Source organism: Falco punctatus (assembly GCF_963210335.1).
Source record: "Falco punctatus genome assembly, chromosome: 8".
Lineage (NCBI taxonomy): Eukaryota > Metazoa > Chordata > Aves > Falconiformes > Falconidae > Falco > Falco punctatus.
The window spans coordinates 9300891-9313938 of NC_137588.1; the positions used below are offsets into that span (position 1 = coordinate 9300891).

General features: G+C 41.5%; 1 protein-coding gene across 1 annotated transcript in view; it reads left to right on the top strand.

Moving 5' to 3' along the window:
- Positions 1-13048, top strand: part of ABCA12 (ATP binding cassette subfamily A member 12) — a 124798-nt gene that overhangs the window by 71691 nt on the left and 40059 nt on the right. The window contains exons 22-32 of the mRNA XM_080399895.1: positions 159-338; positions 1837-2152; positions 4831-4945; positions 6270-6599; positions 7486-7555; positions 7657-7791; positions 8471-8626; positions 9404-9581; positions 11106-11324; positions 11965-12161; positions 12567-12727. Coding sequence (XP_080256021.1) covers positions 159-338; positions 1837-2152; positions 4831-4945; positions 6270-6599; positions 7486-7555; positions 7657-7791; positions 8471-8626; positions 9404-9581; positions 11106-11324; positions 11965-12161; positions 12567-12727 — 2057 coding nt within the window. The remainder of the gene's footprint in view (positions 1-158; positions 339-1836; positions 2153-4830; positions 4946-6269; positions 6600-7485; positions 7556-7656; positions 7792-8470; positions 8627-9403; positions 9582-11105; positions 11325-11964; positions 12162-12566; positions 12728-13048) is intronic.

A 13048-nucleotide genomic window follows, 5' to 3' on the forward strand; every position in this document is an offset into this window, starting at 1 on the left:
TGCACTGCTAAGTGCAGAAATGTATTTTACACTTAATGTTTAGTATGATGGGTTTTTTCTTCCTTTCTGGTGTCATTGTTAGTCTAATACAGAATGATGTGGTGGATTTTTTGCTGTGTGTAGCGATGCTACTGGTTTTCTTTGTGGGTTTTTTTCAGATGATATTCGGCTGGAATTACAGAACAACGCTGACATTGTCGATCAGCTGAATACACTCGCTACCCTTGCTGTAAATGTGTCCTCCTGTGTCTCATTTAACCGCATTCAGGCAGTCAGAAACTTGGAGGAAATGGAAATGGTGGCTAAAGAGCTCTTTCTGAAGAACGAGCTATTTGCAAGTATGTGGCAGTCTCAAATCCCCCTGTAAATTAATGTTAGCCTGGTGCAGGGTGGGAGTCCCCTGTAAGAAGTTTGGCTTTCCACTGGCAACTGTTGCAGTCACAGCTCCCACCAAACAATGGATTTTGAGCAGTGTGTGTAGGACCTGCACACAGATACCTCCTCATGGCACTTTTACACTCCTTTTTATACCTCCTCTTCTCTTACACCTCTGCTATCTGTGTAGAAAGATTTTGGTTAACTGGTATTTACTCTTGGTTAATTCTCAGATGGAATGAATTTTCACTGCCTTTAGGAGATCTTCATGACAGCTGCCTTCTTTCAGGCCCCTGTGGGAAAAGATGCCTTAATTAAGAAAGATATTGTAGAATCATAGAATCATTTAGGTTGGAAAAGACCTTTAAGGTCACTGAGTCCAAATATGAGACAGTTCAATTTATTAGAGTGTCATAAAGCTCTTGAGATGTTCCAGCCAGATGCTGCGATGCTACATTGGGTCTTCTCAGTCACACTTTTCACATTTGTGGGATTGGATTGCAGCTTCAGTTCAAACCACAGAGAGGGGAAGGAGGGACTAGAGACTAGGAATTTATACTAATTTGAAAGCTAGAAATGTGTCTTAATTTTTAAAGAATGCCAAATAACTCCTCAATTAAGATTTACTTGTAAGTCCTGTGACCTGTTTGGTTTTATACCTCATAATTGAGTGGTAGATAGAAACTTTTTCTTTTCTTGGAACTTCAGACCCTGATAATATTTGTCTTTTCCCATGAAAGCAGTTTTCTTCCACATTTGTCCTCCATTCCATCATATGCTTTATATATGGAATAATCAGGAAGAATATTCTGGAGAGAAAAACTGCTGTGGTATTGCCTCTACCCAAATAGACATTTTAAAGGAACCAAAGTCCTGTCTGTCAAATTGTATCCACAGCATGCCATTTCCTAACAGGAACTTGCAAAGTTTTTATATTCTTAAACATCTCAACTTTACAGGAATTTGTGTGGGCACAAAAATATGTGTGTAGGTCATGAACAGTTTTCACCACCACATTCCTGAGGTTTTTATGTCACAGCATCGCTATATGAGCTCTATTGATAGAGTAACTTTGGGCATGTTCATGAGAGGTGCGTGTGCTGAGTGACATACCTAACAGATATCTGACAGCCCGTGTTAACAACAAGATTATTCCAAATACAGGTTACATTGAGAGCGTTTGGGTTTTGAATGCTCAGTGGGAAAAGATTTAAAGGCTCTGGGGGTGTATTTTGCACCAGAATCATTGGTCACATTTGAAAGTCCGAGTAGCTGCAGTGATGTACAGTTTCCACTTCTAGACCCTCAAGAAGCAGCCTACCCATCAGCATTATTTGTGCAGCAAAGAAATGAAATGGTGGACTGTAATGTAGAAAATAAAAATGAGGCATTCCTATGTGCCTGTGCACTGCTCCTGTGCTGTCGGTTCTGAAGGAAAGCCTTTTCCCTTTCTTTTCCAAGGTATCATTTTCAAGCTGCCTTCAAGCCATAGCAGCCCTGGACGCTCGGTTTACGGGGACTTGGCCCTCCCTCCTGTGCTGAACTACACCATCCGCATGAGCAGCAGGATCACACAAACCACCAACAGAATAAGGGAGCGCATCTGGACAGTGGGCCCGCACAATTCCACCTCCCAGAGCCAGATTTACAGCCGGGCGTTTATTTATGTCCAGGACAGCATTGAAAGAGCCATTATTGAATTACAGACTGGCAAGAATCCAGAGGAAATAGCTGTTCAAGTCCAGGCCATGCCTTACCCCTGCTACAACAAGGATATGTAAGTTTGTGTGGCTTTTGCCTTTACGCTTTGTGTGAGCTCATCTCGTCTGACTGGTGGAGTTCACCAGCTGCACTGGTCTCCTTAATACCATGGCCACATAGCATAGAAATAATTTCATTTTGTAGCGAGGCTTTTTTTTTCCACAGGTCTGAACAAAAGAGGGAATTTTTGACTTTAGTATAAATGGTCTATGTTGAGTTTGCCTAATCTTTTGTTGTCAGTGCTCTGTATGTACCTGAATTGTCATGGTAACTATAGGTTTTACAGGAGGTAAAATTCGCTGTCCCTGGTTTACTACACGTGGTGGAAATGAGACTGGGGTTGGCAGGCCTTGGATTAAATACGAGTGTTGGCTTTTCTGCAGGTGTTTACATGCAAACAATGCAGCAGAACTTAAAAAAATTATGTATTGGGCAAATTAAGAGCCCCTAGGTTTATGAGCTTTGTTCCTAGCAATTGCTATCCAGCTGTGGTATTTGTTATTCATTCCAGTGATTTTAGCTAATGTTCAGAGTGTAGTGAATAGTTCTCAATACAGGTGCCTCTCAGATGGCTTTAAGAAGGATAAGAGGGAGGATGAAATTGTACCATTCATCTCTGCAATAATGAGGGAGGACAGAGACGTTTTTGATGCGCTGAGTTGCCAGGGTTAACAGCCTGTTATACAGAGCAATGCAGTTTGGACTGTGTGTGGACCGGAATAAGTTTTGAATGGTGAAGCTGATCAAAAAGTTTTGGATCATCTTCCTTTCTACTCATCTTGAGCCAGATCTGCAGCTAGTATAAACTGCATCGCTGCCAAAGGCAATAGAGAGAAGCGTATCTCTCACAGCTGAGGACCTGCCCCTCTGGCAAGGCAATTTTGGTCTGTGTTGGAAAGCTGGCAACATGGTACTTCCTCAGAGTTATTACCCTGACCACAGCTGGTGGCCAAACTGACTGGAAAACACACAGGGAAGGGATTTCAGTGTCCATCAGAAAGCAGTGAAGGATGTTCAGCATAATAGTATTGGTAGGTCGGATGGTCGCTGCACCCTGACATGAGGGTCTCCCATGGACCAACAGTACAGACTAGACCTGGGAGCTCATTCTGTTGAAAAGCCTGTGTGTCTACTGCATGAGTTACAAGATCATCTGGGAGATTTAGCTATGGGAGCTATAGCTATAGGAGCTACAGCAGACCCATTAATCTCCTGTGTTAGCCTGTCACTTAAGAAAGCTGGACGCCTGTAATCTCTTCTCAAGGTAGCAGCATGCAAAGTGCCTGCAGGTACACAGGCAGCAAGCATTCAAACCAAGTGTCAACTTCTTGCAGCAAACACGTGGATTATTGCTGTGAGATAGTTTTGTACAGTAATTAACTGGCTGCTGGAGGCATTTACTACAGTGCTATCTGCTCCTTGTCTTGTTCTTGGGCTGCTGAGAAAACCACTTGCCTTTGGGTTTCCTTCCCCGCCCCAGGTTCAGAGGGACGTGAGTTTGCTCAATTATTAAAATGCCTAAAGGCTTTGGATTTGCATCCGGTAGAAGTCATTGTAAAATGACTGTTTATCAATTGTTATTGCATAGTTACCATCCTGTAGGGAAAAGAAGGGAATATCTATAACATTACACAGAAGGTGATGGGAAATGTTGAATTTTTAACAGCTTAGAGATCATGCACAAGATGGTAGCAACACCCCCCCCAGAAAAAAAAAAAAAAAAAACAACAAAAAACAACAAAAAAACCAAACAAAAAACCCAAACAAAAAGCAAACCAAAACCAAAGAACTAGTAGAGCTCCTGAAATGCCTTTTCATTGTTCTTTATAAAAATGGCTTCGTTTGCATGGAAGCATTTCCTGAAGGTGCTAGTTCAAGGGCAATTTTCAGCCTCACAGGTAAAAAAAATTAAAAACAAATGTAATCGTATTAATTTGTTGTTGTATGTTAAACTTTTCCCTGGCATAACACTGATTATTTTTTTATAAAAAGACAGATTTAGAAATGAGGGAGGAAAGCATAAGCGCTCTAGATACAATGAAGAGAATCTCCTGCTATAAAAACTTGCTTTCCATCACAAAAGGCAAGTTTAGTGTTGGCCATTGGTGTCTTTTTTCTGTGCACATTTGGCACAAGAGGAAGGTTTTAACTGAAGTGAGGAGGCAAGAATTGTGAAGCCCATGTTGTAGACCTGGATCTGCAATACCTGTCCCATGGGGTAATAGGCCAGAAACTGAGGGGTGGCATCTATATCCACTGTGGCACCAGGAAATATGGTGTGATAACAAAATTTGGCCACGGTATCTATTAACAGAACTGAGAATTATGGCTGGCTGCTGTGATGTTTCAAAATGGGATGCACGCCATCATAGAGCCAGGAGATGCCACTGCCCAGGGCAGTTCCTGCTTCTGCCAGGGGTGCTCCTTAGCAAAACATCTGAGAATGCATCTGTAAATTCCTCGGTAATTTAAAAAAAGAAAGAAAGATTTTGAACAGTCAGGAGTTTCATGAATAGAAAATCTGATGCAATGGCAAAATAGCCTTTTTTGTAATTATTAATTACACTCTACGTTTTGAAATATAAGCATGTCTTTTCCTGTGCCAAAGTATTATTCTGAAAAATATATTGTGCATAAAGCCTTAATCCCCAGAACATTTTGTATTCAGCTAAAGCCTGCATTTGCCTTTTACAGGTTCTTAACCAGCGTGACCTACTCTCTTCCATTTGCTCTGATGGCTGCCTGGGTGCTGTTTATAGCTGATTTTGTTAAAACACTTGTTCAAGAGAAAGATCTGAGGCTTTATGAGGTACGGTGAAACTTTCTGGGGCATGCAAAATTATAAACAGATTTTCCTTATTAGTGGGTAGTATGTCTCATGTGCAATATTAAATGGAGCAAAACAAGCATTAAGGAAAATAATATTCCAAATACCTATTGTTTGACCTGCAATGTTTGAATTCTGACATTGTAACCAAGCTCAAAACCATAGAAATGCAGGGCGTTTGTCCTTCAAGTGGTGAGAATAGTGCTTTGCAGTTCTGATCACTGGAAACATGGGGACCTCAGAAAATTACAAGTTTTCTGAAGATTTAAAGCTCTCTAAAAATTGACTTTGAGTCATGCCTATTGGGGACAAAGACATGAAAAGTGACTTATTTCCTATCCTTGAAGTTATTATACTTAATATTTCAGAAGGTGCTACATATTACATCAGCTCCTCTGAAATGAAGTTCTTCATTCAGGTTGTCTATTGGAAAATAAATGACACTGAGACATAGGGAATTTATTAAATTAACTCAGGTTTTCAGTGTGAACACCATCAACAGAGATGAGCAGCAAAGAACTTTTGTAAAACTAAGCTTCAGCAAGCAACAAAAGCTTGAGCAGATTTGTTTTTTATCCGATACCATGGAAACAAATACTGATTCACCAAAAACAATTCCAAGAAAGGGCACTCTATGAACTGTGATGAGATTGAAAATGAGTGAACCCCTGTGGCTAGCTGACAGCCCCTTACTCTAGGGAACCCAGTTTCACTGTCTCTAAGAACCAAGGTGTCAGTAATCTTTTTAGGTAATAATCTACAAGAAGACAAGCACCTGTAGTTTCTTTTGGATTTATCAATACAAATCTACAGGTTTATAAAAGTGGACTTGGTCATTAGCTAATACAAATTAATACTGCTTCCTTATAACCATTGTAATTTAGCTGTTATTTGTTGTCTTGGGGCTGTGTGGGAAATGGTTTTGTTTCAAAGATACTTAAGAGCTTTTACACTCAAGACACTGGATCAATTAGCATATATTTTCAAAAATAACACTTTAAGAAAGTCACAAATTTAAGGCCAGAAGCAGCTTTGGAGCCTGCGGGCTGTGATGCTTCACACTTGCAGATCCTGTCTGTGCTGTTCGTTTGCAATAGACTGTTTTGCAAACCTAGGGCGTTCCAGAAATGAGTGCATGCTTTCTCCCTGGTTATCAGCATGCAGTATGCCAAAGTATGAAAGAGCATGGCTTGGTTGCATTCTCTGTCCAGAAGCTGAAAAAAGAAACAGTTCAATATCAGCAGAAATATCTCTTAATAAACAGTTGTCATTTGTGATTCTTTTTTTTTCACCTTTCTCTCTGTAGTACATGAAAATGATGGGTGTTAATGCCAGCAGCCATTTCATCGCCTGGTTCATAGAGTGTGCCATCTTCCTTCTAATTACTGTCACCTTCCTCATCATTGTTCTAAAAGTGGGTGACATCCTTCCCAAAACAAACACAGTGCTCCTGTTCCTGTACCTTATGGACTACAGCCTGTCCATCATAGCAATGAGCTACTTCATCAGTGTCTTCTTCAATAACACCAACATCGCAGCCTTGGTGGGCAGCCTTGTGTACATCCTCACCTTCTTCCCCTTCATCGTGTTGCTCGTCATAGAGAACCATTTGAGCTTCTCTGTGAAGAGCCTACTGGTAAGTTCTGTTTTTCAATAACAGGGAACATATGTGTGGAAGTAGACACGCACCTTCGATAAACTTCAGCTCTTATTATAGCTTGTGTCACAAATGTACGTGAGTTGGGTGCCATTCTAAATTGCATCAGTGGGTGGTAACAGTATGACAGCATGGCAGGAGGGTTGGCCATGGCCTGTTTGAGGGAGACTTGGAAGTAGTTGTGTCCCGTAACTGAAAGCACTACCTGTAGAATTTTAGTGAGTTCTCACTGCCAGATGAATCAGCGTAGTTTGAGCTATGTGCTTTGCCCTTTCAAACTGCAAAGCAGAATGGGGTTCCTTTCAACCACTGTGGAAAATGAGTCTGTCTCAGTAAGGAGTTCAGGTAGCAGGGCTGTGAAGGAGGGCTGGCTCTGCTTATTGCTGGCTCTGCTCATCCTTTAGTTTAATGTTTCTCAGATTCCTAGCTATGGAAATAGATGTAAAGCTTTGTTTCCTACCAAGGGTAGAAATAGGTAGGTATTAGGTTCCAGAAGCCAGACTTGTTTTCTTTGAGTCACCGGATTCAGGAAAGGACATCTGTTAATGCAAGTGGTAAAATTATTAACCACATGGCAGGTAATTCTCAACCACTGCTGTATTTCAAAAGCCTCAAATAAAGCCCCTTACGAGGGAGGAAGTTGGGTCCTGGGTGCAGAAGCAAAAGAAAGGCAGGCTCTAAGGAGACATTAGAAGAAGTTGTAAGTCTGGTGCAGTGCTCTTTGCGACTGCTGGGAAAAAACACAACCTGCTCTTTTTTCTGGCTACTGGACCAAGCCAATGTGGTACCTGACTGGTTGACTGACTTGATTTCTCTTTGAGACTACTTCCTAAGTTCTCTGTTTTCAATTTTGTTTATTCCACAGAGTCTGTTGTCTCCGACTGCATTCAGTTATGCAAGTCAATACATTGCTCGATATGAATCACAGGGCATAGGTATGTTCATTGTAGACAAAACTAGGCTGTGAGCTCCCGTGATCATAACATTGCATTAACTAATATGGATTCTGTTCATATTTCTAAATCCCTTCCTGCAGGTCTGCAGTGGGACAACATGTATAAGTCCCCAATGATTGGAGACAACACTTCCTTTGGCTGGATGTGCTGGCTCATTCTAATAGACTCTCTCATTTACTTCATCCTGGGATGGTATATAAGGAATGTTTTCCCAGGTAAGAAGACACAGCATTGAGGCTGGTGCTGCGCCATCTCTTTTTGAAAACAATGAACACAACACTGGCTGATTCCATGGTTCAGGCAATAAGTCTACACACAGAGGATATCTCTGTTTCTAGACTAAAGATGTGGATGTCTGAGAGTATTAATGAAACTGAGACAGAGCAGAGCAAGGGAGAATTAGGGTTCCTCTGCTTATGACATGGTTCTCCTGGAGAAGCTGAAGCCAAGGACATGCGAGGATATGTTTGTGGGCTGGAGGGTGAAAACGAGAACAGAACATGTTAGCCTGCATTTGTCAGTTGAGTGATTTTATGTTGTGTTACTTATATCATTTGATTTCAAAAAGTAATTCCTGCCTTGGGCAAGAGCCAGTACATTTGTCTTTTGCTTTTCTTCCCCACCTAATGAAGCAGTCCACTGGCATACGGAAATCTACCCAGTGGAAGATGTAAAGTACTCCTGCCCTCCAGCTATGGAGTTACTCAGAATAACAAATTAGTGAATGCTTCCTATTGTGTCAATCAGGTGAACTTTCATTGTATGAAAATATCTGTGTCTAGTACACGAGGGGGGAGATCTCTGTGGAGTTTATTTTTGCTATTTTGAGTGCACCCCAGTAGTGACACTTTTTCAGAAACAGATACCTGGATGAGATTCCTTTTCTCCTTGCAGGTAGATACGGCATGGCTGCTCCCTGGTATTTCCCATTGCTTCCATCTTACTGGTTCGAATATAACAGTTACCTCCCCTTCTGGAATGACAAACGAGGAGGCCTTCTCTTCACCAGGCTGATGTTGAGGAAAGAAGCCACCCTCAACAATAAGATATGTATGTAAATGCTAGCTGGGGTAGCAATACTCACATTTTAGGTAAACAAAGCCAATTTTGTAAAGGGACACCATAAGTAGAAAGCACCTCTCTCTATTGATCCTTATTTTGTAGCACAGGAAAAATTAGAAGCTGTTACTTACGTGAAAGGAGATTTGGCTTTTAAATTATACTATAATTATCCTATTTGGTGTGGAAATCCAGTACTGATTTTCACATGTGTATTGTGTGTGTTGTAGCTGGGCAGTTACCTTAGATGCATATACCTCAGTCTACAATGCTCTGTGTAGAAATGCACTTTTTTTTTGGCAAGAAAGTACAAGTTTCTACTTGGCAAAAGGGATGTGTGCTTCTTTGTTCTTCTCTTTAAATATTTAGCCTGTAAAATATTCTGAGATCACACATAAAAACTCGCTGATTTTACCTAACTGAAAATAACTCGGTCGTTTTGCTGTATGCCTTCTGATTTTCTGTGCTTGCTTTGTATAAATTAAGTTAGGTGCTCCAAAACATCTAAATATGAGACCTTTTCAAAAGTGATTAATGCTTATTGTCAGGAGTTATTAAAAGCTGCAGAAGTAAAAAGGAAAAATCCCAGAGAGCTCAAAATTATACAGATCCTGTGAAATGTTTTCTGTGTTCCTAGCTGAAAGGCACCTACTTTTGCTGTATTTTGTTTTTAAAAGCTCTGCTTATCTCTGAGGTGAAAAAAGTAGCACAAACACCTGCTGCAGTGCAGTAACTGTAACTGTAACACCATTCCCTTTGGTGTCAAAGGTGCCCCCCCGCCTCACCTCGAACCAGAGCCCACTGATCTCACCTTGGGAGTCTCCCTCCGTGGCATAACAAAAGTTTATGGATCCAAAGCTGCAGTGAACAACCTCAGCCTCAACTTCTATGAAGGGAATATCACTTCCCTGCTGGGACACAACGGAGCTGGGAAAACTACAACCATGTGTGTACCCTTTAAAGCTGCTCTTTTTATATTGTGGGGCATGAGTGGGTGAAGGAGAGAGTGAGTGGGGCTGTGCAGTGTTGGGAGACTGAATAAGGTACTTCATTAAGCCAGATTTCTCTTGTAGCTTTATCTTGTTCATGGATGACCTCAGCAGTCCATCTACTTTTCTGCTCAGTAATATGCTTTTAAATCTGGTTGGATACCTGTAATACACAGCACAGCAACTGTTTTAGTGTTTTGTTCCATGATGCTTTGGTGCCTAGGGTTAGGTTGTTCTGAAAGTTGTGGGTAGCTTGCGCACACACCAAAGCTGACGTGGTATTAGCAAGAAGGTGTAATAAAGGTACACTTCAGCTGTACAAACTCATGTTGGCTAGGCTGGAATGGCAGCGAGTTAATACATTGGCCTTTCAGCCTTTCCATTTATAAATTATTATTTGAGTTGTTAGATAACAGCACTATAAACAGACCTGTAGAACTTGATTTCTCCACTGATATATACATGCATCACTCTGAAAGCAACATTAAGCTGATAAATAGAAGCCTTAGAAGAGCCAAAAACAATAAGACAGATCTGTACTGCATCTCAGTTTATTATCAATTCATCTCCTATCCTGTTTGCAAAGTGTAGGCAAAGGTGATATGCAGAAAACTGTAAAGGCTTCTTGAAACTTAATGCAGGCTTCAAATCCTGAGTAAGTTCACAAGTTACTTCTTTCCTTTTTCATGATGGTTAAAAGTCCCAGGAGAGAGAGAGGCTGTGGGAGGGTGAAGGGCAGTCTGAGATGTGTCTTCTCCCTTTAGTCCCTGCAGGACAGCACCAAAAATGACCTATAATGTGCAAGTAGTTATTCTGAGCAGACAGTGTTTGACTCAAGTCTGTTGAGTATTGCTAGGCAGGTAATTATTTGCTTGAACTAGATGAAAGTGCTGCCCACTGGGAAGTGTCTCGTCTGGAAATCCTCTTCCATTTCTTAATAATGGCAGTGAAATCAGGTTTCCATGCTCTGATGTGGTTAGTAAGATGAAGATGTGGTTTTCAATCTCTGTTGTGGTTAGCAATATAAGGCTGTCTGCATACTGCAGACAAACCTCAAAGAATGAAGAGTAACTGCATTATATGAATTCCCAGTGATTAAATTGGAAGTCAAGGGCATTCATGAATATTGATGTATGGGACAGACATGCAATGGTCTCACTTGGGGAGAGGAAGGCTGAAGAAGATAAATGTACATGTGAAAAGTAGCCAGAGTTCAGCGTGTCAGCTTGGTACTTGCTCTCGCATTGCCGCAGAGGGGTGTGAGGATGTCCTTTGATGTGAATTGGCCCCTGCTCTGCCAAAGCATGGTTAGACAGCAGAAGAAGCAGTGGTCAGTGGTCTTGGGCTGGAAGAAGCGTGATAGTGGTGTAAGGAAACACTGAAAGTGATGATAGGTACAGGACCATGTTAAAAAAAAAAAAAAAAAAAAAAAGGCTTTCTCCTGTTTCTAACTTCCTTTTCTGTTCATTTTTCCCTTTCAGATCTATTTTGACTGGGTTGTTCCCTACATCATCGGGTACTATCTTTGTGTATGGCAAAGACATCAGGACAGACCAGGAAGTTATCAGGAAGAATATGGGTGTGTGTATGCAGCACAACGTGCTCTTTAACTACCTCACCACAAAGGAACACCTGCTGCTTTATGGGTACATCAAAGTCCCTCACTGGAGTAAACAGGAGCTCTACCAAGAAGTGAAAAGGTACAAAAATAGCAGGGCTGGAGAAGGGAGAGAGGGCTGTCAAAATTATTGTGTGGTAGTGCCATTGCCACTGCAAAGCTCAGATTAATGGTTTTGAGGACCGTTGCTGATCCAGCATAGAGTTCAAATAATGACCAGAGGAATTTATTGATATCTGTGGCTGTAAGAAAACAATGTGTCTTCTCCAGGGGGTTTACAGGCTTCTGTGGCAATTCTTTGGAGATGAATTTTTAGGCCTAAGGGTCTAGTCCTTGCTGCTTTACAATTTTCCCCAGAAAGAGATTTAATCAACCAGTCAGAAAGATGATGTTGGCTTTATTGGTTCTGCAGAGAAGTGAAGCAGACAGAACATCCCAGGGAATTTGGATCTTGGTGTTCTCAGTTGATGAGGTTGAGCCTTTAACCTTGACTTGTCAGATGGAAACTTTGAAAACATCCTAAAAAATGTTTTAAATTAAAATCCCAGTGACTGAGCTACAGGGTGAATCATCTCCCTGCACTGTGACCATTCAGTAGAGCAGTCCATACTTGAGCAGTTTTTCATTTGCAGTTACGGGGGTTTTGAGTATTTTCAGTTTCCATGCTTTTAAAAGGTGCCTGAAGGACAACCTTTGGGGGCTGTTTTTCCTTTGTTTTCAAGGACTTTGAAGGAGACAGGACTGTACAGCCATCGTCACAAGCTAGCCGGCTCCCTCTCCGGGGGGATGAAGAGGAAGTTATCTATAGCTATCGCTCTCCTGGGTGGATCAAGGGTGGTGATACTAGATGAACCAAGCACAGGAGTGGATCCGTGCTCTCGGAGAAGTATTTGGGAAATTATCTCCAAGAATAAAAAAGGTATCATGATCAGATGAGATACTCTCCAGTGTGGCAAAGGTGATTTGGGTCACTTTTGCAAATATAGTATCAGGGGCTTTGAACTGTGGGTTTTGGAGACCACAGAGAATGAATTGTGGGACACTGGGATTTTGCAGGCCCTCTGGGTACATCTTGGCTGGTTGCTGTAAATTCACAGTGTCATCTGAAAAGTAACTTCCCCATAATACACAATTTACAATATAGTAACTTTCGGCTTCTCTTTAATGTTGCCTTTCATATACTTTCGCTAATAGTTACAAAAATCCCCTGCAGTCTGTTTTCACCTGATACTCTGTGTCCCCTCATTCAGCATAGCTTTCACTTGTCTCACGTAATTGCATGTGTTTGTTCTGTGGTGGCTGACATCAGCTTTCTGTTTTCCAGGCAGAACCATCATTCTGTCAACACATCACTTGGATGAAGCAGAAGTTCTGAGTGACCGAATTGCCTTCCTAGAGCAGGGAGGGCTCAAATGTTGTGGTTCACCATTCTACCTCAAGGACACGTTTGGCGACGGATACCACCTGACGCTCACAAAAAAGAAGGTTTGTGTCTGAGCTGGTCCAAAATTTGGGTGGGAAACTGAATCGGTTGTATGGCAGGAAGAAAGGAGGCACGTCATAGTGTCCCACAGAACTGAAGCATGCTGAAGAAGGTTCATCTCAGTCGTGGATGTCTGCACTGGAATGGTTATTCCAGTATAATTTCACTTTCATGGAATAACTTTTTTATTCAATCACTTTATGCCCAGGTGAAAGTGGGATGTGTTTTGGGTTGAAACTCTTGGGTTTGGCCACACATGTTCAAGAATATGCTGGACTGTTTCCTTGGGCTGCCAGTAAGATCATTTGTTCTTATACCTCATC